This window comes from Haemaphysalis longicornis, unplaced genomic scaffold (genome assembly GCF_048455015.1).
Source record: "Haemaphysalis longicornis isolate Haplotype H1 unplaced genomic scaffold, Haemaphysalis longicornis Haplotype H1 scaffold_5, whole genome shotgun sequence".
Classification (NCBI taxonomy): domain Eukaryota; kingdom Metazoa; phylum Arthropoda; class Arachnida; order Ixodida; family Ixodidae; genus Haemaphysalis; species Haemaphysalis longicornis.
In genome coordinates, this window is record NW_027526385.1 from 36,537,568 (window position 1) to 36,562,423 (window position 24,856).

At 46.3% G+C, this 24,856-nt stretch overlaps 1 protein-coding gene across 1 annotated transcript; it reads left to right on the forward strand.

Moving 5' to 3' along the window:
• The first annotated feature begins 10,097 nt into the window (after window positions 1-10,097).
• On the forward strand, window positions 10,098-24,271 carry LOC144139635 (uncharacterized). Its single transcript, XM_077671931.1, has 7 exons — window positions 10,098-10,153; window positions 10,241-10,454; window positions 11,588-11,682; window positions 20,723-20,785; window positions 22,379-22,479; window positions 23,401-23,643; window positions 24,149-24,271. Exons 2-7 carry the CDS (start codon window positions 10,276-10,278, stop codon window positions 24,269-24,271), a joined length of 804 nt encoding a protein of 267 aa, XP_077528057.1. The 5' UTR covers window positions 10,098-10,153; window positions 10,241-10,275.
• The last annotated feature ends 585 nt before the right edge of the window (window positions 24,272-24,856 follow it).

Here is a 24,856-nt window from a genome sequence, read left to right on the forward strand (position 1 = left end):
CGTGTTTTTCTTTCTTTCTTTCTCACGTAATTAATAACAATAAATAATAATGTAACGTCACTAACGGTAAAAAATATTCGAACCATTCCCCTATGCCTTCTTTGGCGTTGTAGACTGCCGGCATTTCTTCCTGTATTTTCTAACGAGCCCCTCATTTACAAACCCTATATATATATATATATATATATATATATATATATATGTATATATATATATATACATATATACATTCGGACTTCTTTTTAATTACCTTTTGGTACTGCAACGGAAGATTGGGCGAGTTGGTATATATGCATAGTAACAGCCCTAACGACACGAGACAAAGAGAACACATAAACACAAAAAACACAGGGCTGTCTTTGTGCCCTCTTCTCGTTGTCTCGTGTCGTTAGCGCTGTTCCTATGAATATGATTAACTTATGGTGCCTGGAAACTCGGAAAGGAAGAAGCCGTGGCTACCGAGCAGGTGGAATGGGTATCAACAAAAGTGAATGCAACGGCGTCGGTGATAAGGTGGCTGAGATCTCGGTAAAGATTCCAAGTCATCGGACCATCACTGTCTTGAAGGATACCAACGATGCTGACGGCGGACGGCAACAAACAGCAGAGTAGCAGTGGTGCTTCCGAATGGCTACCTACGGAATGAACACACGAGAGCACGCAGCTACGCGTCTTTACCTCTATCGATTGCCCTCGGTGGGTCCTGACAGCGATTCCGCGAACATTGAGGTGAGTTTTGGAACTTATCGCCGAACGAAAGAGAGACTACTTCAACAACACGAGCGCAGTTGCTATCGGTCTAGGACGACTATTGAAGAACTCAAGGCAAAAAGGGTCAAAGAAAGGATGGTCACTCGAGAACTGCGCAGCGAGGGAAGGGCAACTCTAAGCTTCACCGAAAGGATCACACATGTGCGTAGTATGTTGAAGACTTTTCTGCGCGACGTACGAAGAATTGAAGTGTGGCTAAGATGGTTAAAAGGTGAAATGGAACAGTTTATCGATAACGACTGCCTGAATGAGCAAATCACAGCCAACATTCCGATAAAGACATGTTAATTAACACTATGAGCCACCGGCACCATCGAATAAAAACAATGCTGACACGAAAGAACAGTATGAGACTAAACTACTAATGTAGCAGAAAACGTCAGAGTAGATGGCCCTAACTAAACCATGAACGAATCATCCCGTTTTGAATTCGCCGCTGAAGAAGCTAACTCACCAGAAGTTGCGCTACTATCACAATTTCCACCGCAAGCAGACGGAGACCCTACGTCATGTTCGTTGTATGCGCTAGAAATCCACGCTAAAGATGATTTGTTTTCAAGGCCTCTTGAACACTAGGCCTCGGAGAGGACCGGAAGCTACACAGTCTGCTCATCAATCGCTGTAACCTCTTCAGACGCCCCTCACAGCAAATATCGTATCAGAATACAAGTGCTTTCCCTGGGAAATTTGAAAACGACATGGGAAACAAGTATTTGTAGTGACCGGACAGAAATTGATCAAAAATCAAAGACCGCGACGGCACGCAGGGAAGCCGCAGTTTGATGAACTCAGGACACAGCGGGCATTGTTGGAACATTTTGAATGCATGCCTTGCGCACAGTGTAACTGCCGAAGACCTCAGCTCTAGGTAGAAGCGAAAGGCGCGAAACAACGGTTTTCATGCCGCGGAAGAATTTGCATCGGAGTTTGGCACCGTACAACATTGACTGTGAATTTCGAACTGTATACGTTAACTGCAGCGATACTCTCAGCATGCGCCCCAAATACGCGCGCCCTTGTGGCAGTGTGGACATCGGACTGACTCAGCGAACTCGAAAGGAATGGACTTATCTCAGTAGACTCTAGAGGAATGAATTTATTGAACGTTGGGGTCTGAATCTACACGGTCTCTTTACTGACTGATCAATAATCAGAGGACCTGCTCTGTTACGGTACTCCCGGATCATTTTTTTCTGGGTAGACCTGGCGGATGTTGCATTTTGTTGCGCTGGACATAGCAGGAATGATCAGAATGAAGAAGAGCACGTTGCAGGGGCGGACACAAATCAGAGAAGGAATACTAGGAGCTCATTTGAAGCCATGTCCGTAGTGGCAAGGAGTTTATTTCATTGTAAATAGGTTTTTTTTTCTATGCTCAGCCTTTGGACTCCTTTCTTGAACACGCGGAGCATCACTGGCGCCCATGAAGCCATGACGTCAATGCGCAACACATGATATAGAGGCTCCTGTACAGCGGCGTAGTTCAGGCATGCGCCTGATAAAGGAGAAGGGCCACCAGTTCTGCTGCTTCATTACGCTTTTAACACATGAGCAAGCTGCACAAATCTTTAGAAATGCATGTCTTTAAGAAGGTAATTGCACAGAGCAAACATGAATGCTTTGTAATTTTGTCTCGTATTATCATCTAATTTTGCACGGCTGTTTATTCGAATTAGGACGACTCTTTCCAATACCTGTTCCCACGATCGGCCCTTTTGATAAAATTATGTTCGCATGATCCAACGCAGTAATTTCCTGTGTCGATGTATGCACGCTAATAAACATTTCAAATCTTTTAATATTTATCGCATGATGTTGTTAGTTCATCTCTCTCCTCTCCAGAGTTCTCCTCTCCATACTTCTCTCCAGAATAAATGCTGCCTACCACCCCCCCCTATAGTCACAGTTGCTTGTGTAGTAGATATTTGCTGATGTTTATATTCGTTATTTTTTAGCAGTTAACAATAAACTTACTTTGCAGGAGACAGCTCGACAGTTTTTGCCTGGCTGCCACCATACGCGGATTCTCACTTGTATTTTTGTACTGGGACTGCGATTTCGAACGTGGAGTTATTTGTAAGTATGCAGACTGGGTTGTGTACCCAGCCAAATTGATTATGCATCTTGACACATTCATATGTCAACGGTCCTTCTTCTAAATAACCGGTATTGTTTTGCAATTGTTCATACCACAATCCCAATTTGGCGATATCGATGGAGGGTACGAATGTTGAGAATTATGTCAAGCACCCAGCCAGCTGCGATTTGGTACCTTTTGTTCCTGGTATTTTGGTTTTTGTTTGAAGACAACTGTGCATGCAATGACACAAAAAAAAATAAAAAAAGCGAAGTACAACCACATCTATAACGAGGAATAGCAGATGGCACAATGCAAGTAATCAGTTGGACACAATGTGCACAATGACGGTAAAGGGTGTTGAAGTTCAGTGTTAGTAAGCTAGTACCATTACGTAATTGTTAGCGTTAAAAAGTTTATCGGACAATGGTTATATGTGCGATAACGAATAATTTTCCTTTCTATCTTATAACACGAAACTGTTCTATTCCATCATACACAGAAGTGAAAACAGTTCCACAAAGCAACCAGACTATAAAAGGTGAACCCCTGCACTCATGGTCTTCCTGCGGGGAAGCAACCTTTAGAACATTTAAGAACATTTTATACTTAGGGTTGTTCGTTTTCTGGTTTCATATCTTTAACTCGAAAGTGCTTTATGCCGCGATACCCCAAGGTTTCACTGATGTCATATTCGTCACGAAAATGATGCCAGTGCACCTTTGCCGAAGTGACCCGCCAGCAGGACATCATTCGTAAAGCACACCCACAAAACAGCCGCCGACTCCCACATTATGCTCAGACAACTTTTTCACTGTACATTTCACTTTTGTGTTTTACTGATTCCTATGACAGAGGAATCAACCACACTTTTTTTCTACTGGCATACACGTACATAAAGGTTATTATGTCTGCAAATTGTAATGTATTGAGAACTTTTACAATTTGATAGATACATTTAACCTAGATGAACGGTTTTCTGGGCTCATTTGGGGTACGTTCCCCTGTTTAAAAGGGGCGGAACATTATTGCAACGAAAACTGTTATATCAACATTGTAGAGTGTATTTTTTTTGTTCAATCTTGCGATAAGGGTCCGAATTAAGGGCCCCGAACTGTGACTATATAGACCTAATGAGGCCCAGATAAGCGCTTCAAAAGGGGTAAACTGGACATCAGGTATGCTATATTCTAAAGTTCCTTGTAAACGTAGTACGTCACAGTTTGCATTTTTTGTTGCATAATTTGGTAAGTTCAAATTATGAGTTTCGTGATCGAGATGCCCAGGTATTTGAAATGAGACACATAAATGATGATGCGCTTTACCTGGCGCCATAGTTTAGATGATGATGATGACGATTTTTGAGTTTTAATGGCGCAAGGCCAACTAAGGGTAAAGAGCGCAAAAAAATTCCTTTTATAAAAGAGGCATGAAGCTAAAAGTCGACCATTTCAGTCAAAATAGGCAAAGTAAAGCAGGACGTAATAAAGATGACTGGTGTAAAGGGCAAGTTGTCAAGATGGATGACAAGAAATGAGATGTAGCAATGTTACGTCGGTAAGAAACTCAAATACAGATTTGATTAAAATGGGCTCGTCTCCTAAGAAGTTTGACGGGTGTTCTAGAATATGTTCTGTGTGTAGTTGTGGGAAGTGTTTGTGTTGTGTTATGTGAAGTGCCTTCAATTGTATGAGTATGTGAATTGCGTTTAGGCCCTCTCCACACCCGCGGCACATAGGGTTCGGGGATCCAGTGAGCAGGTGGGAGTGTGTTACATTTGTGTGGCCTATCCTAAACCTTGCTAAGGTAACATTTGCGTGTCTGTTGTGTGCATCGGTTGTGTATCTACCCAAGTGTGGCTTTACAATGTAGAGTTTGCTGTCTGTCTGTTCACTCCTATGCTTTTGCCATGTTGTACATAGTTGTTTTAAGTGTGGTTTCAAGTTGGTGTAGTGTACTATTTTTATGTGCACCATGTTTGTGAGTGCAGCAGCGGCCATTTCTTCTGCCGTCTCATTTCCAGCAACCCTGAGTGGCCTGCGACCCAACAAACAGTCTAATCAATGTTTGCGCTGCATGCCGATCGAGCTGTTCTTAGAACCAGATTGGTGACGTAATTTCTGGATTTGTTTCGGGATGACAACGCCCGTACATCACTTAGTGCATCAGTATAAATGGCGGATTTTGGATTAGACATTTCCCTATGGGATCCTCAGCAAGAATGATTCCATAAGCCTCTGCTGTGAGGATGATACAAGTTACATTCATGGATTCAGAAACTTTAAAAGTGGGTCCGTCTGTAGCACATGACATGGCGAAGGCACTTTTGGAGACATGGATACAAAATACTGTAGACTGGTACTTCTTCAAGGGCAGAAAGTGCTGCAGAATCGCACTTCTGGGTACACAATTTTCGTCGAGTTGAATAAAAGACAAGTCACACGACACAGCGCGAAGGTGCCATTGCACTATATTATCATTGCATGATGGTTTGAAGGGGTTTAAAAAGGATCTGCAAGGAAAGCCGCCTTCACTCTCACTATTTGTGAGAAGGGAACCGAAAAGGAACGGCGATTTAAAAGGAGATGTGATGATGATGTATCTATAAAAACAACTTTAAAAGAATGGTTATCGAGTGATGAGATTTCAGAAGCATATAAATTTTAACAAAAGTCCTCTGGTGCTCTAGGCACCATTTGTCCCATTCCACTTACCGGCTTTGCTAAGGGCTTGTACGGAAAGCGCCACACGACAGGCGAAGCCCCAAGTGCAGCACTGGATCGAGCAATTTTAGCACTGTTTTCGTGGTTGACCCATAGACAACTGTTCCAAAATGCAAGCGAGACCCTACCAAAGCGGTATAGAGGCGCACCAGGAATTGTTTGTCTGCACCGTATGATTGGTGAGATAGGACTTTCAGAATATTCATTATTTTTTGACATTTTTGCTATAGCGGTTTCACATGGGACATGTATGTGAGTTTTTAGCCCTTCACCACACTCAAAAACGTCTCTTCTTTTCTAATAGTAAATGGGTCACCATTGACATTTCAGCATCAGGCCTTACTCCGCATCTCTTTCAGAAAACGACACAGGTAGTTTTCCCGGGATAATGTTTGAAACCATCTTTGTCTGGCTAGCGAGAAAGTTTGTTTACCCCTAGCTGGACCTAAGGTTCACATATGGATATGTTACAAGATTTTAAAAAATATTCCTACATCATCCGCATAGGCTAAACAGGAGATCGAAGGAGGCAATGCTTTCGGAGACGAGTTCATCTTGACAATTAAGAGTGTGCAGCTCAAAACGCCGCCCAAAGCCACCCAATTTTCTTGAATGTGAACTCGCGGTAGTGTCCACGTAACTCTCACACGATATGTTCGATTGGACAAGTAACTATGAGGAGTGTTCAACATCATGTTTACTGTTATGCCTTAAGATTTTAGGTCTGCAAGAATGCTCTAAAGCAATGCCGTATTATCGGCTTTTTCGATGTGAAAAAATATGGTCATGCAGCACTGTTTCTGTATAGCGGCATCTTTGATGTATGATTCTAATGCAACTAGTTGATCATTTGTGGAACGCCCAGCCCGGAAGCCTGTCTGGCAGCTCTCGAAAAGACCATTGTACTCAAGAAAGTACACGAGCCTCCGGTTAATCATTTTCTCGAGAAGCCTTCACAGTCAGCTAGTAAGAACAATGGGCCTATAGCTGGCAAGAAGGAAGGGTCCATCCCTTCCTTCTGGAAAGCCACTAGTATGGCCTCCTTCCAACAGCGTGGAATGTGCCCCGAAATCCATATTTTATTGTTAGGTGTAGGAGTGTTTCGAGAGTGTCTGGGTGTAGGTTTTTTATCATAGTGTATGTAATCTTATCTCCACCTGGAGCTGAAGGTTTATATGTGGTCAGAGCACCCTTCAGCTGATGAATTGAAAAAAGAGAATCAAATGAAGCGTGCGACTGGTTGGTATCACGCAGGGCTTTTTTTTCGCAAGACATTTTGTGTTTCATGAAACTATTTGTAAAATGTAAAATGTAAACTGTAAAATAAAATGTAAAATAAAATGTAAAATAACATAAAATGTAAAATAAATTTGTAAAATGTCAAATGACACGTGTTGAAAGTGTCGTGTAAGTGTGTCAGCCTGGTCTTCGAGTGTGTCCCCTGTTGTGTAAAACAGGGGTAGGCAGTCTGTCTGTTGTCCTTTGAGCTTGCGTGTATGTGTAGTTACTTTGTGTGTTTCCGCTTATGAATTAATAGATGCCAGAAAGGTGCGCCAACTCTCTCGTTTTGCGTCACGGCATGCTTGTTTTCCAAACGCCTTGGTCCGTTTGAATAATAGGAGGTTATCCAACGTGGAGTATCGACGAAGGATACCCCACTCTCGCTAAGGGTCACTCGTGCCCGCCTACAGTCCTCATTCCACCACGGCCTCCTCTGCTTGTGCGGGCCATACTGGCTTAGGGAATCGACTTTTCGGCGGCGTCGAGGGTGTACCCCGTGAGGAGTTGGGGAGCTTCTTCAATGTGTAGGTGTCTTAAAGTTGTGTATTGTTGTTTGGATGTCTCTTTAAATCCCTTCCAGTTCGCCCTTCCTTTATTGAACCTGTTCTAGGAATATGGATCGCATGGACCTTTACCTGTATATGTTAGTGAGGTCGGGAAGTGGTCACTACCACACGGGTCAGTACCCACACCCCACTGGAGATGAGAAAATAGAACTGAGGGGTCAATAGCCAAGTCAAGATATGAGTGTTTGTTGTGTCCTATATTAGCGTGTGTGGGTTTAGTTTTGTTGAAGAGGCATGAACCTGAAGAAGTAAGGAATTTCTATATCAGGCGACCTCGGGCAACCGTGCGAGAAGAGTCCCAAAGACAATTTTACGCATTAAGGTCGCCTGTGAGGATATATGGTTCGGGCTTCTGGTAAAGCAAGGCCTCAAAATCAAAGCTCGAAAGTGCAAAATCAGGAAGAAAGTAAATGGAGAGCATACCGTAATCAACCTACTAAATATTGTGCGTATTGCAACAGCCTCAAGGTTGGTGTACATGGTGATAGGATGGCATGCTCAGGATTTCCCTGCGATCATGGCCACACCGTCCGAAAAGTGTGTGGAGCCAAAACTTTTTTTTTCTATTTACCATATAGCTATTTAAGAAATTTGTATGATTGGAATTTTAATGCGTTTCTTGGACACACATTAAACTTGGCTGATTAGCATCCAGAATCTTGTACACGTCGTCAAGAATAGTCAGAAGGCCTCTGCAGTTCTATTGAACAATATTTTCTCTTCCCATTGCGATGTGTTAGAGCTACTAGAGTGTGCCTATTTACGTAAGGTCTTACGGGGTTTCCAATCTTGGGAAGGTTTTTCTAACTTCTCTTGAGGCATAGATAGAGGGACCTGCTCTTTCGGCTCCGAAGAAGACAGGAAAGGTCCAACATCCATCTTATCATCAGATTTCGGAGGGGTACCCGGTGGACCAGACCCCCCAGGCTTTGAACCCTTTCTGCTGCCCTTCAAACGAGCCGCGACCACCGAGGGCGTCAGGAGCGCCCCATGTGGAACAGACGGAACTACTGCTGGTTCCTCCGGCTCCATCACCTCCGTGCCCTCGCGTGTGCTTGTGGCCGGTGAAAAAGAAACAGGGGATGCACCAGCATCCCCTACGGACGTGGTGGCTGACTGAGCAAGCGGAGTTGTGACGGGTTGGCCGCTGGAAGCAACCCGTGGGAGGGCGGGGGCGGATCCAGGTCCGACTTGCGCTTCCGAGTCCCCGCCGAAAGCAGACGGCGCTTCGCCCTCCGGCGAGCTCCATCGGCGTTCCTCCCCAGGCGGAAAGAGGTGAACCACTTCCGGGATTCCGGGAAGGTGATGTTTTCGTGACTTTGATGTTTATGACTTTTTTTTAGTTTGAATGTCCCGCGGGCTTGAGAATACGCACCGTGGGGTCCTTGCCAGTTTAAGCAAAGCAATTTATTCCAGCGACAGTTATCAGTGGGATAAACTTGTTGCGCGCACTTGGCGCATCTTAGTTGGCCCAGACACGACTTGGTGCCATGCGCGAACCACAGGCACTTGTAACCACGCCGCGAAAGCAAATGGATGTATATTTGCAGTCACGGCAATGAGGAATGAGTTTGAAATAAGCGCAACTCTGTATGTATAATTTTGTCGCCGAGTTTTTTCTGCGTAAGCAATATGAATTACCTACTAGCCCAGTCAACAGATCTACTTCTTATTGCGACTGCACGAAATTACTTTATGTGATTTCGTCCTTGCGCAGAGTAATACCTCTCTGTTTACAGATTCTCGTCCTTTTTGTGGGATGTTTTCTCTTCACACAACCTATTACTATAAGTTGCTCTAGAAGTGAATACATCAAAATACAAGCGCAATCAACGTTTTCCATGCATAGTTAGGTACTTCGTTTACTCATTGCCAACATGCCTGGAAACACTCTTACATCACGAAAAGAAGTCATCGGTGAAGACGCGAGAGTTAGCGATATCTACAGATGAGAAAGCACAATTCTTAAAGCTACAGAATAATCTTCTCAACTCACGCGACGACCAGAAAGCTTGGCCAATTGCGGAAATAAACGAAACCCAGGGCAAAACGAAGACAGAAACAATTTTAGCAATGGGATGGGTTTTACCTCCTTCAAATAAGAAATACGTTGATGACAAAGTATGTGTTTGGGCAAGGTAATTGCCAAAAAATTGTGTCCCACATTATTTATTCTTCAATTCTAATCAAAGGTCTTTTGAGAGAAAAGTAGGAACTTGTTAGTCACTGATGCTGTATGGGGAATCGAGAACTCCTGAAAAGTAAAATTGTTTCCTATTGCTGTGCGAATATTTGTTAGATTACATCATTTATGAAACGATCGTGAGAGGGAAAACATGCGTTCGATGATTTTGGTATAACTCAGACCCATGCGTTTTTCATTATTACCACAGTATGGTTTAATTACCGCTCAAAGCAAATACTTATATTTCGCAGCTTCAAACACCGTGATAAGTCGCTGGGGTCATTAAACATCATAAACCAAATACTGACGGTAATGAATAATAGAGCAAATATCACAGATGATTACCCGACCTTATACATCTAATCTGACCATATCACGTTGCGAGAAGCAGTGATCACAACACAGCATTTGGGTGATAGTGTCGACGGTGACGGCTGGCGATGTTCCCAATTTAGGCATAAAAGTTGATGAAACTTCGTTTGGATTCCAGGTACACGCAAAACCCTATTACAAGGAACGCCACCACCAGAGAGAAATGACCTCTACTGCGGTAGGCCCTCCTCTCTTTAAAATATATTTCCCTAGAAAAGGGAGGCAAACCGGCAACCTGATCGTTTGTTCATTTCGGGATCAACAGATGAAGTCAAACGTACGGGAACGATCCGACCACCCATGTGCGTGAATAGAGACGGACTGAACTTCGAAGAGAGTTTGAGAGCTTGCGAAGACATAGGCATGTCGCTCTTATCAGAAGAATTCTCCACTATTGAGTACGAAAACCTGTTCAGCAGTTATGAAGAGTACGCTTTTCAGAAGGAAGTCACAAGCTATTGGGTTCGCCCTCTCAAAAGGTAAGGTATATACCTTGTTAAAAATTGCAGGCTGTTATTTTTCTAAAAAATATATCTTCCGGTAGTTGTTAGCGGTCTCGTGTTTCGGCGCATGTGTGAGTGGGCATGCTAGCAATAATGCACTTAAGAACTGGCATGACATAAATCGTTATAAGAACGTCCTCATACCCCGGGCCTCTCTGTTCTGCCATTGATAACAAAGATTGACACTAGGTTTCGGTTTTAAGGTGCTAAAGGGATAATGTCATCTTCTCTAGTCGTGTAAAAATACCACGCGCGCATGGAAGCAAAAATATGAAAACTTCTAAGCATCTTACAAAGGTGGGGCAAAGCTCAAATGCTCGCATGCCACACTGAAGGAAGCACTCTGAGCAGCACGATGAGGTCCCTCAATCGCGCAGCAAAGCGTCAGCTTTGTATCTCATGGAATCAAGCTTCAATGAAGAGGATGGCATTGAAGCAAAATGTCTGTTTTTATGGCGGGGGCATTTTTTTTTTCATCTTAGGCAGTCTCATTCTCCACTAACGAAACGTATGCTCAAGAAATCAGCTATCACAGTTATATACAAGAGTTCTTGTGAATTCTAAATGGTCGATCTTACTGCATGGTACTCTTTCTGAGAAAAAAAGCCATCTTATACGACGTTGTATGTTTGCCCCAAAAAGTGAGCGTGAACGTCATAAATGTAAATATAACCCCGTATGATGTATTCTCCTTTATTTGTGTAAGCTAAGTGACAGCGTTTATTTATATAGACAACCTTCACGGCATCTCGTTGAACAAAATGCATGAGAGTATTTAAAATGTATCCGTTCTTCCACATCTATTGCTTTCCAATGTCCTACACATCAACACTGTGAATGTGTATGACCTGCTCCCGCTTTATATGAGCAGAGCACTTTTAACGATGCAATCACTATCAATCTCCTACTAAGAAGCAGAGGTGAAATCGGGCAATGCAGACTCGGTATTGAAAAAAGCTCAATAGTGACCACCATGCGCCAAACGGTAGACTAATGTGTGGAGCTCTGAGGTATGTTCTCTAGAAAAGCATGTTCAATAGGTTTTCTTGAAACTGTTCTCGCAGCGTGTATTCGTTAATCAGTTCAACCACGCTGAACTCTGCTTTCAGGAACAATACGACATGCTCGGCGATTGTTCGCCATCGTAGCACAATTACGCCTTACTCCTCTAACTGTACTCAGAAGCTCCGAGCTGTGTGCATTGGTGAGTTCCCTTCAAAGATATTGTTGCCTGACGAAACTTAATGGGAAGATACAAATTACTGCTCACTCTGTACAGCACGCTGATTTGGGGGAGCAGTTTGCACGGCACCTTCGAACGAAACACCCCAGCAATCATACGAGCTATAGGTCTCCTTCCATGTAAGCACAAAGTGGCATTGCGTATTAAGTAACGCGGAATAAAGGACACTAAAAAACTACGTATTCATGTAAAACAAGACTAAACTGATTTCCAACAATACCCCACAAAATAAATAAATGGCGTAAATCCGCAGGGTTAGCATCCTCTCTTCGCTTCCCAGAAAGCTGGCTTTCTGCATTATTATTTCAGAGCACTTTAGAAGCTCCCTTATCGTTATAGCTTGTTCACTGTCACAATGTCAAGCGACGGCCGGAATGATGAGGTACAGCGAGATAACTAACCTAAGTAGAGAGCCACGGTTTTGTGGCGTAACGGACCCAAACAGACGCTTCGACAAACAAGCGGTTTATATAGTCAATCGTTCGAAACTCTAAAGCGCTGGCCCGCTGTTAAGCGCAAAAAACAAAAAAAACTGCAGGTACATTTCAGGAATAGTTTTGTATATAACCGGTAGCCCCCGCGTTGAATTAGTTCGGAACACCTAGTGGGTAGGTTTTTACGATAGTAAACGAAAAAAGTGACCGCCAAAAATAACGGGTTCGAAACTTCGCAGCAAGGCACCGGCGCGCGCAAGATGCCACTCACGCTGTTGCAGGAAGGGGCACGCGCTGACTGCGAAGGCGGGGAATTTCAATTGCATTGGACAAACGTCCATTCAGTTTATGAAGACGAGTGATGTTGGAATGCGAAGCGCCTGATGGTTTGTAGCATTGAGCGGAGAACGGTGCCACAGCCAATTATGGCGAAGCACCGACAGGTTTCACATTGAGTGGACCGCTTGAAATTTTCACAAGTATGTACCTGCTAGCTGCTGACCTTTATTGTGGCGCATTCAACGACTGAAAAAGTGGGGATTATGGTGCTTAGAAACTACATGTCAGGACGTTTGGTGAGCCCCCTACTAGCTCTTTCTTTTGTCACCCGTCTGGTGCCCTTCCGTGATACTTCTTTCGCCGCTTGAAGCGAAAATATCTCGCGACGAATTCCCCCTTCCTTCTCCCTCTCTTTGTCTGTCCTTCGTTATTCTCAACTATACCCCTCCAGTCCCACCTCTCCCCTTCCCAGGACAGGGTTGCATGCCTCTAAACTCCTAGATGAGTTCGAAACATCCCCAGTCGAGTTCAGTTCCACAATTTATTCAAATCACTGAATCACTCATTCGCCGATAGATGTCACGAGTCTCTAAGCTGAGGATGACCAGGCTCTTCTACGAAGTCGTATGGTGAGCGCTCCGGCCACGATGACGTCAACTGCACTAATTTTATTTAACGAATGGCTGCGTGCTGCACGTGCTGCACTGGTTTCACCCATGCGATGTGCAAAATTGCAAACAACGCTGGACGACTCTTCCAGTAGTTTAAGTGTGCCTTACCCTCATTGTGTGACAGCTATGCTTACCCGCCACCTGGATTTAAACTATAAAGCTTTAACTTATATATCGAGAAGAAAAGCCTTTTTCAGCCGTCTGTTTATAACAGCACCTGAAATTACACATGGTGCGAAAGGAAGCCAAAATGAAAACAAGAAAAAAATTTAGGAATCCATCAGCTTGGTCTGAGCGAGCGAGCGAAGCAACTTTATTAAAAATGCCTGCAGAACGATTAGCCGTCCTATGTAAGAAAGGTGCCACCTTGACGCGTCCATGACATCTTCCCGGCTGTTGGTACCTCTACTCCGGCCGCGGCCTCACTTACTTCCTTTGGTCGACTGCGCGTGACAGCCTCCCTACGATTTCGCTCGGTCGATGACTTTCGAGGGCCGCTGAGATCTGCTGGACGGCCTGGGCTTGGACTTCTTGATCGTAGCAACGCATTGCGGCCTCGAGCGGCGGCGGGAATGTTTTCATCGTTGTAGCTTGGTGTGGGTTCTGGGCACAGTCCAGAAGGATGTGAGCCGCAGTGGCTCTCTCCTTTCGCCACACACAACAAAGGTAACTTACATAAATACTCGGATATATGTGCTTCATCAGCGCCAGGGTGAGTAACGAACTTCTCTGTAGTTGTCGATATATTATTGCTTCCTCACGGGTTAAGCTCGGATGAGGTGGCGGCATAGTCATTCTATCTAGTCAGTACCACTTGACGATTTCTCTGTACGAGGTCATCCTGTCCTTCGTTTCCCACCACCACGTCCTGTCAACCTTTTATTTTCCACTTCGGTGGGTATCTCCTTCTCTTCAAAACTCTAGTTGACCTCGGTCCAGTTTGTTTATTTTTAATTGGCGTCACCCGTGATACATATTTGGTACGGGTTGGGCTTTTTATTTATATTATAGCCCTTTAGCTTTATGTCAACCGCAGCAGCAGCAGCAGCACGGTTGATTAGTCCTCGCGCCGCCGCGTTCGCCGTCTCGTTGTGGTTTGCGTTGCCGCGATCCGACACATCACTGCCCATATGCGCCACAAACCTCTTAATCACAACACACCGACTTTAACTCGCGAGATTGACCGCACGCGACACACGTGTGGCTTCACCGCACCCTCTTCCTCTGGCGTTGTTTTTCACTGCCGTCCTAGAATCACAGAGCACAGTCGTGCACTCGGGGTCGGGGATGGCTAGGGCAATGGACACTTCCTCTGCTCGATGCGCCGCTCGAGTCCGCACACTCGCCGCCGTCCGTGTTGTACCGGTCTCTGCCCCTACAACTGCTGCGGCGAATGCCTTTCTGCCATCGGGATACTCTGCCGCATCCACAAACACAGCACCCTGGTCTTTGGCATGGAGATCGATGAGCGCCTTGGCCCTCGCCGCCCACCGCTCCTTGTTGAACGCGGGGTTCATATTTCTTGGCACAGGACATACCCGCAACCCTCTGCTAATGGCTTCTGGTACAGGCACGTCTGTATTCTCGGGTCCCCCTTCCTTTGGCTCCAGGCCTAGGTCACGCAGCAATTGTCTACCCGTTCTTGTTTTCAATAGACGCACGAGCTGGGCGGTCCTCTGCGTCTGGACGATTTCTTCCAAGGTGTTATGCACTCCCAGAGCCAGATACTTCTCGGTGCTTGTGGAGTCGAGAAGTCCGAGTGCTGCCTTGAATGCTTTGCGTATGAGCGTGTTGATCTTATTCCGCTCGCACGGCCTCGAGTTTTGGAAAGCATTTGGCTTATTTGGCTTATAGCGAAGCATTGCACTAGCTGAGTGAGGCTTTCTTCCTTCATGCCTGCTTTTCTGTTTGACACCCTGTTTATGGGGCGAATTTCCGTGGTGACTTTGGCCGCGAGACGGTTCAACGTCTCGCCTTTCACTCGTTTGCGCTCAATCAGCATACCCAGCACACGGATCTTCTCTACCTCCGGGATCGTGTGACCGCCGCTCGTACTGATCTTGATTTTATCTTGCTCTCTCGCAGGATCGTTGCCTTTCGCCTTCCTAGCTGCCCCGTTTGGTGGAAACACCAACCGATCGAACTTGCTTGGAGAGCTGATGAGACTGGACCCGTCCAGCTGCTCCTCGATAGCATCAACCACATCTTGCAACGCACCCTACATGTGTCCGTCGCTTCTACCTGGGACCCATAGCGTTATATCATCGGCATAGATAGTGTGTCGGACACCCGCGACTCGCGAGAGCTCCTCAGCCACCCAAATCAGTACAAGGTTGACAAGTATTGGCGAGATGACCGAGCCCTGAGTCGTTCCGACACTGCCGAGCTTCTTCTCTCTGAGCCATAGGTCACCGGCGCTGATCTCGGTGGTCTGCCCCGTCAAAAAATCCTTGATGTACGCATAGGTTCTCTTGCCCTTGTTTAACCGCGACACATGGGCCAGGATTGCAGTGTGCCTCACTTTATCGAAAGCACTCTGCAGGCCTAAACCCAAGATGGCTCGGTTATCTTGCGTGTTGGTAGTGTCATCGAGGATTTCATTTTTCAGTTGTATCATGGCATCCTGAGTTCCAAGCTTGTTTCGGAACCCGATTACGGTGTTTGCGTAAGGCCCCGAATCTTCCATGTACCGCTGCCACCTGTTCATGGGAACATGCTCCAACGCTTTGCCCGCAAAGGATGTAAGCGAGATCGGCCTGAGGTTTTCAATGTTTGGTGGCTTGCCCGGTTGGGGAATCAAGATGGTCTTGGCAGCTTTCCATTGCCGGAGCAGTGACCCGGCTCACCAGCATTTGTTGAAGTATGCCGTGAGGTTCTCGATGGCCGCTTCGTTCAGATTTTTCAGCGCTCTATTCGTAACCCGGTCGGGACCAGCGGCGGATTAGCTGTTGAGATCGTTCAGAGCAACCCTCACTTCCCATACTTCAATGTCTTGATCGATCCACATGTTTGCTTCGCCTTGGTCGTCCGGCTGCGCTTCTTTGAGAGTGACCAGCAGGTACTTGTCGTCGAGGCGTTTCTCCTTCTCATCTTCCCCTTGTCCGATCAGCGCCCTGTGGACGATCTTGGCCACGTTGTTGTGCTGGTGCGTCTTGTTCGCGGTCTCATCCACAAGATATCTCAGCATACTCCACGTCTTGCCGCAGTGCATCAGGTTGTTTGCCGCGTTACAAACCTCATTCAACTGCTGAGTGCAAAGCACTTTGCTGTGGGACTCGATCTCGCCGTGAAGTTCGGCGACCTTCTTGCGTAGCTTTCTGTTTGTCCGCTGCGTCTTCCATCTCGCCAGGATGGACTGCTCGGCCGCGATGAGGTGCTCCAGGCGGCTGTCAAGCCTTTCAATACGCTCGTCCGTCTCGACTTCCTTGGTGGCCTCTTCTGCCTTCTTTACAATCTCGGTTGACCACTCCTAAATGTCTGTAATTTCGGTCTTCTCCTCGGGTTAAAACCTCCGAAAGGCTTCCCAATCCGTAAGACGATGATTCCGAAATCTGCCTACTTCTTCGTTGCCACCGAGCTGGAAAGTGACCTCCACAACGTAGTGGTCACTGCCCAACTTGTGCCCCGTGTTTTGTCTTTCAAAGTCCGCCGTACCACCGCCGTTTCGCCTGACGAAAGTGAGATCGGGTGTTGTGTCTCGGGTAATCGAGGTGCCGATTCTGGTAGGGTATGCTGGGTTGGTTATTAGATTTAAACCCAAGGCAGTAGCCTCTTGCAATGGGTCCCTGCCCTTTGCCAATGTTTTGTGGTAACCCCAGGATTGATTGAGCGCTGTAAAGTCCCCGCAGATTAGCAGCCTGCTGTCGGACCCCGCGAAGTTACACGCCTTGTGTAAGAGTGCTTTGAATTTCTGCGTTCCGTGTGACGGGCAACTGTACAAGTTTACCCGAAAAGTGCTTTCCTTCTTTTACCGTGGTGTGCTCAATTTTGCTCCTACCCAGCAACTCGTGCTCGACATACGTGAGGTTTTTACTCACCAAGGTGCAAACTCCCCTGCCACTGCTGCCAGACGCCGCCGGGAGGCTTGGCGAGCTAGCGTGCGACAGATAATCCTAGAGCTTGACCTTTTCAATGCGGGTCTCTTGCAACATGGGGATATCTGGCTTTCTTGATACTTGTTGTAAGTGTTGCTGGAGTACAGCCTTTTTCCCAGCAAAACCGTTGCAATTCCAATGTCAGACCAGGAGGCCTTTCACTACTCTTGTGGTTGCGGTGGTTCATGCCCTATCCATGTTTGCTAAAAGTAAGCCATTTGCGTCGCCAAATTCTGCACTGTAGTGCCAATTGCTCGCATGTCTGTTCAATTGCTACGAAACGGTGGGTGATTGTCGTGGTGAACGTCGTGTGAATATACCCTTCAATGCGGTCGAGCCTATCTTCAAAGTTGTCGACCCTGTCGCTGGGTCCGCTGCTGTTACTGGGGCCTGGGGTCGTTAACTCCTCCGAAGACGTGGTCGTCTCCGTCTCGGAAGCAATGATGCCATACTTTTTAGATGCGACGCATCTCTTGCTCTGAGGCATGTGTCTCCTGCGTCGTCGGCGTCGCGGCGTCCGTCCGCATCCCTCCTCCGCTCGTCTCTCCCACAGCTCTGCGCAACACTCTCACTCCGGCTCATTATCATAACGACAGCTGGTGTGCTTGGTTGGCGCGCGCTTCTCTGCGTTAACGCTGCGTTAACAGCTGCTCCAGTGCGCATATGCGCCCATGCGCGACTCATCCACAGTCTCCTCTCCTTCATGCGCTGTGAATATAAAGTGGGTATCGCGCCGCGGCGGTTCAGCCAAGCGCTTGCTCTGGCACATGACGTGACCTTGCTTGACTACTACTTCGTGCTTGACTACTTCGTGCTTGACTTGATTCTTCCGATGAAGAGGTGATGGAAGCGACTGTTCCTTCAGTGAGTGGTGTGACACAACCCAATATCAGCGTCACCCCAAGCACTAAAGGCAGCGTTACGACAATCGCATGTGATGGAAAGGCATCCTACGCGTTCACAACACGTTTCACGCTATTTAGAGAATCAACTCAATGGAAACGCCAATTGAAGCCCCAGATGCATCGCATCACACCAGGGTTCCCTCGCGGGGAGATGGGGTTAATTTTCACCACACCGGGTTATGCCCAAACTGTCTAGCGAGCAGAAGTCCTCGTTCGTTTTCCTCGGCAGGTCGGGTAGGCTTAGAGGCAGGCCGCCACCGCCGCCAAAACGAAGACCACGTAAATCACCAAAAATTGTAGCGATTGCTCGAAACTGGTCCGGATCGACGCCTCGTTTCTTCACGCGCACATCAGTACCACTTATAGCGCGGTAACGTTAATTAACACTGAGAAAATTGACAGCAAAGGCGAAGCCGAAACAGTCTCCAGCGCTCTTCTTCTTCCCGAGAGACCCTTGGTCAGAGAAGTTTATTCTTTTACTGTCCTACATTCCTCACACGACGGCCGTACAGGATAAATCGCTGTTGTGACACCCGACCATGGTAGTTAAAAATGTCCTGGCAGGCCGTGGGAACGATACCCTTATACTGATCGGGAGTGACGCCTGGTGCCACCAGTGATTCATTATCGTCATGGCCTCAGTTTCTCTAGAGTTAAAAGGGCGTTTCGAGGTATATTTGCATGAAGTCATTACTTTGTGCAGAGAGATTAAAGATTTGACAATGGGCTCCTATACAAATTGCTTATAACTGCGACAAAAACAATTCAAAAGGGGGGCACAATTATGTGCTATCAGATACGTTCAATCGGTGTTCACCATCATCTGCGGGTCGTATGAATATACTTGAAATTGAAAAGGCCGATTGTGACACATATGCTCCTCAGTAAACCCCCAAAAGCTTCTTCGAGCGAATTGAATCAGGGTACTTATCCTTCAGACCTGCAACGTGGTTGTGCTAGCTTTCATTACGTAAAGCGAAATTGACGCAATAGGAAAAAGTGCGATCACTTTTTACTGCAAAGCAATATATATCAACCTCTACCCCCTGTTTTCATTCCGGTGAAGCAGATTTATTCAGTGCCGCTGCCACGCTCCTTCTCGCCACTGCTGACACCACTTTCGCAACTGTTATTCCCCTCACCAACAGAGACGCCTCTTTCATAAGCCTCGCAATCGGCTGATAACGGCGGTAGCGCCTTATCAGGCGTTACGAGAGCACGCTGCCGGCTTTGAACGCAGACGTGAGCCCATAATATTTTCGTCCCTGTACTGTACGCCTAAGCACGCACCTATCACTGTTTGCCGGATTATGCGTGCACTGATTGGGGTAGAAGAAGGGGGGCGTGCATGCACAGCTAGGGTTCATGCCGCTACCAATGACATGCGCGTTGTGCGTGCGTAAATTTAAACATGCAAGTCTTTCGGCTTAATGCGACCTGACAGCTGTCCTCAATGGTTGAGGTGTTTGGGATTGGGTTGGTGTGTTAGACAGTAAATGCCTACGACACGAGATGGAAACGGACAGCCAAACGTTTGTCCACCAGAATAAAGCTCGAGTCATTCCATGTTTTAACTGTCTATGAACATATGCATCTCGTTCAGTTGGAGGATGAATAACTGGAATTGCAAGAGCGTCTGCCGGAAGAGAAGCGCGAATAGGTGCCAAAACAGCAGAAAGCCACTGCCGCCCTCGTTTCCATCGCACGTTCTAGCTCGTGAAGTAGCTGGGAATCTCTCCCGGATGAACAGCACCGTCGGCGTGAGCCAATATATCTTGTTCAGCTTGAAGGGCTTTCAGAGGGACAACTTTCGCGGTGCTTTTTATTTCTAGCAGTGCCTTTTATTTCTAGGAGCGCGCACATAACTAGTTGTCGGTTTATCAGGCAAGAGCTGGGAGTGGAGGGAACGAGTGGTGCACTCGCAAATATGGGTTTCGTGCCATCACTGGGGACATGTTCGTTGTGCTGGCGGGAGGTTTAAACGTGTACATCCATCGCCCAAATGCAAACTTTCTTTTGTCATTAGTGGTCTAGGAGATTGGTTTGGTGAGTTACGCAGACACCTAGATGTCTATGAAGCGGGAGGGAAACTGGCAGCTAGAAGGAATAAATTTCGAGTCTTTCAAAGTTTATGCGCTAAAGCTAATTACTCCATCGCCACTTGCAAACAAAGGTGTTTTGTTTCGTGCTTTTAGTGTACTGCGTCCGGCTTCGCAGCTAATCCTACTTCACAGAGTAAAAGGGCCCTAATTTTTTCTAGTCGCATCGGTAACGACGACGACCATTTCTTGTACCTGCATCAACGGAAACGAACATGCACACAGAACAAATTTCCTGTATAAGTGCAATCGCTGTATCGCTGTGAATATTAGCACTACTGAAACCATGGTGTAGGCTTAGGAAAGGACATCTCTGTGCGAAACGCGCCGAAAAGCAGGTCTTGCTCTCATTGGCCCACCTAACCTGCGTGGTTCTCTGCTGGGGTTCTCGATCTTGTAGGTGTTTCGGTTACTGCTCTTAATAATAGCACCGGTAATGAGGCAGCGCCTCAGAATACACAACTTTCATTCTTGTCCACGCTGCGCAAAAGTGCTGACAAAAGAATTCCTTTGTCACAGGTCCAGCGCTGGTGATGCCGCCAACAACGTTACAAGGAACTTGTCCACCATCTAGTTTCATAGGTAACGAAAATGTTTCTGGCTACGTAGAATTTGAAGAACACTGCTACTGAAACTTCCGTTTTTTGCTTGCCTAAATAGGAGTCTCGTGAGTTTTAAAGTTAAAAGATAATCCCAGGCCATCTCCCCTAACATTAAACTACGGGAGGGGTGAAGCATGCAGTGTATACGTCTATTCAAACATTGTAAGACTCTCTCTCGCCACACGGCGCGCGCTGATTTTTAGACGTAGAAGCGCCGGTGGGAGGTGCAATCGTTCGCTTGCTGAGGCGATGGTGCTGTCTCTTGCGTTCAACGGGATTAAAGCAAATAAATGAGGGACAGACAGGCCGCAAGTTTGCTTTACGTCACAGGCCGCAGCAAGATAAGACGTATGCGAAGAAGTAGCGCGAGGCGTTTGAAAACGCGTGTTCCGGTGTGTTCTATTGGTTCGCTTTTTTTGCCCATGGAGAGGAAACGCTCTAGCGCGAGACCTTGTGACAATACGTTCCGGTGTGTTTTTTTTTTTTAATACGGGTGGCGTTCTAGCACGGGGAGCTAGAAAACGAGTGTTCCGGTGTTTCAACAGCGTGACTACATGAGAGATGACATCAGACGATGGCGACATGAAATGACGATATGAGACGCCGACAGCGAGATCCCCTAATCTGCATCGTTTCAAATAGCGTTCCTATTAAAATTAAATTTACGACCAGCAATACATAGATCAAGCGATATGAAGTTGGTGGCACAAGTTTACTCGAATGTTATTTCTAAAGGCCCAGTAAATTTACGCCCACTTTGCAGTATCATTTGAATATCACGAACTAAATTTGTAGCCATGATCCAAGCAGTCGATTTGCGCTTCCCTAATATGTGGGAACACAGCGCTTAGCTTTCGTTTGGAAGCCACTCATGCCGCTTAATGTCGCCACATGCAGGACGCGTTAAAAAGGTAAAGCAAATTTTCCCAAAATATAACCTTGTTTACCACTACGTACTCGAGGTATAGAATCAACCGTATTTGAAGGAAACTAAACAAAATAATGTACCGCTCTTTCGAAAAGACAACAATGAGAGACCGCCAAGATTTACGAAATCAACTCCACCACCAAAAAAAGCAACTCAGAAGCAAGTTGTGTAATTACGTAAAGGTTCCTGTGTACTGTGTAAAGTACGATGTAGACAGTGTGCTCTTAATGCGAACACCTTTTTTATCGGGGCGGTTTACTGCACTTCGATTGTACGCCCTAGTGCTTTACTGATACTGGCATTCCTTGGCTTCCCCAAGCCATAGAATGCATGGCTGCGGAAATGCTTCCCCCAGAATGCCTTTCCCCAGAAAGTTGGCTCTCCGGCCGCCTAGTTTGGCTTGATTTTGATGACATCAGTGAAAGTGCAAGCTTCGATTTAAAAATCTGAGGCTGCAGTGGCGGGAAAGTTTTTTGCTTCAAGGCACTTGAGCCTAGCGATAATTTTAGCTGCGTGTACCGCAGTGTTGGCAGTGCTCATTTCTTGGGTTCCAGCCAGCATTCATTCGGGGTGGGGGGGGGGAGGGGCAGGACGTCGTAAGCGGCTGACTGTTATTTTTGTCCCTGTTGCTCTTTTTTTTTTTAGAGGAGGCCCAACACTGCGACGAAAAGTTTAAATGGACCAAGGATGAAAATTCTTCGACCTGTGTCACTCACAATTTCCTCATCATGTGGGAACACATTTTGGTAAGTAACACTTGTAAAACCATTTCGCGTTAAGAACATTGCCAGAAATCTCAGACAACGTCCCACTTGTGCACTGCGGTGAGGTGAAACGTCAAAAAGAAGTGCTGGCATCAGGTTTCATCATTTCCACCAGATAACACTATTACTCGCAAGAGAAGTCTAACTGCGTACGAGCATATTACCCCAAAGTATCTTACATCGTGCACCGAATTCAAAAGCGTTCCCTGATAAGCAGCAGAGGTCGCTATATTTCGTTTTGTACCCCTATCACACCGGCACTTTCAATGGCGAATAAGACGATCCGGATCGACCTTAACCCGGATGGGTGCTGCCACGCGCGAGTTTCAATCGCGATTGAGACCTATCCCGCTCGAGCTCAATCCTTGGAACCCAAGAGCGGCGGAGGATTGTAAGCGCAATCAGATACAAGCGGTTTTACAATCATTCCCGCTGAGTAAAGATACAGAAGGGGACAACTTCAACTAACACCTCAAATTGTTAGAAGTTACTGTACCTACATAAACGTGCGTTAAGGTTTATATAGTTACGTATACCTACAACTGCGCAGAGTTATGGGCGACGGCCGCGAAATACATTTCTGGCGCCCTCTGGCGCAACTGAGTGAAACCGGCAGAACTTCACAATCGGGATGGAAAGTGCCGCCTGGCAAATATATTATATTTCGTGTATGTGCGGAAGCGATGTGGCAGCACCTCGTAGCGGCGACGTGCCAATCACCCGTAAACATCATCAAATCTAGGTTGTAAATCAATGTACTTGCTGCAAAGGGGTTTAGCAAGATCGCGAGACTCGCATAAATAAATTACCTAATCCTTCTTTTATTGGGAGCGAAAAAGTTGTGGTGATGAAAGTCCCCGTTCTCATTGATTGCCACCCTGACACTCCTGTATGTATCTCTAGGAGTCGCAGGACATCGAAAGGGCGAAGTTCTCGCTTGCATCTCTCGTTGATGACATCACATCACCGGCAGACGTGCGAAAATTGCCCACCTTTCTGAAAGAACTCCTTCCAAGGATTCTCATACTCTTTCGGGACGTAGACAATACTCGGAAGTCTGATCTCGGAAGAAGCTTTCCCGAAACTGTCGCCGAGCTGGTCAGCAGGGTCATGCTGAAGACACACGCATGGAACGGCATCCCACAGGTGGGCACATCCTTGGGACTGAATCCTGGGGGCCCGTTTTTTACAAGAATCGCAGTTGTGCCACCTATTTTCGAATTTTCGAAACACCGCGAAAAAAGCCATCTAGGCTTTCTGCCACCACGATGTGGCCAAAATATAGTCGCCATAATAACTATATAGCACCCAAACAACGTCTACTTCTTCAATATAAGAGAAGGGAAGCTTCTTTTTATTCAATACGTATTCAAGCAGCAGAAAATGTATTGTAGCAATACCAAGTGCTATATGATGCATATTGTTGTTAAACGTAATCACTGTTTTGTCAAGTTTACGTAGTGCAGAGTGAGTGAAAACGTGCATACAGTGAAATTGTCTTGAAAATTTCGGCGTTGTACGTCAGTCGATGCTGTCGCTGGTATTTTTTCAGAGCGACCGTTTTGCTAGGCACTACAACTTTGTATAACCTTGACTCTGCCTTTATGGCAAATGTTCACATGTCGAGTGTTCTGAACTGTTTTTGATGCAGGAGGAGCGACGTGACACGTCCGACGAATTGGACAACATAGTCCAGGAATTTTCTTCGGAACTCGCTCGTCTAGTCGCAAGGGCCAGCAATGTGGTCTCGAACGCGTATCACAGTGAGCGATGACTATACCTCCGGCTGTTGAAGGCTTGCCCGGGGAAACAGAAGAACTTCAAGGAAGTGCCTTCAAGGCCGATTGTACCCGTTTTCGTGACGATTATAAACCCTTTCTCGCGGCCATATTCTCCTGCACAAAAGCCTTTGGTTTCTATTCTCACACATCTTTTCGTAGACCTCTAGTAGGCAATACAATGTTTTAGAAGCAAAACGTAAACGCTTTAATTGGGCATTCTACATTTGAAACAATTTTGGCAAAGAGACGCGGCAGCGGAGAATAGGGTACATATTTAGACATGGTGGAGTGCATAAATTTTGTTAGTAAGGATACTAGGGAGGATACTGCACCTGGTAATCCATGTCGTCATATGGTTTTATGGGAAGACCCCCTATTGTAGCTTGGGCTTGGCATTCCAAGTGGATTCTTTTGCGGTTTTGGGGATTTGCTTTCTTCACTATGCATTAACCCATCTATGAGTTAGGAGGAAGCCGAAATCCTCCCGGTTCTGTGATAGCCGTGTTCGGTGAAACGGCAGGCAGTGCGTAATCGTTCCTGACGCTGGTCCTGCCGCAGCCGAAGGACGTATGACTGAG

Coding starts and splice junctions, on each gene's coding strand:
- LOC144139635 (XM_077671931.1), top strand. CDS start 10,276: ATGTGCGTGAATAGAGACGGACTGAACTTCGAAGAGAGTTTGAGAGCT. Junction 20,786..22,378: donor TCCACCATCTAGTTTCATAG/GTAACGAAAATG, acceptor TTTTTTTTTTAG/AGGAGGCCCAACACTGCGAC. Junction 22,480..23,400: donor TCATGTGGGAACACATTTTG/GTAAGTAACACT, acceptor ATGTATCTCTAG/GAGTCGCAGGACATCGAAAG.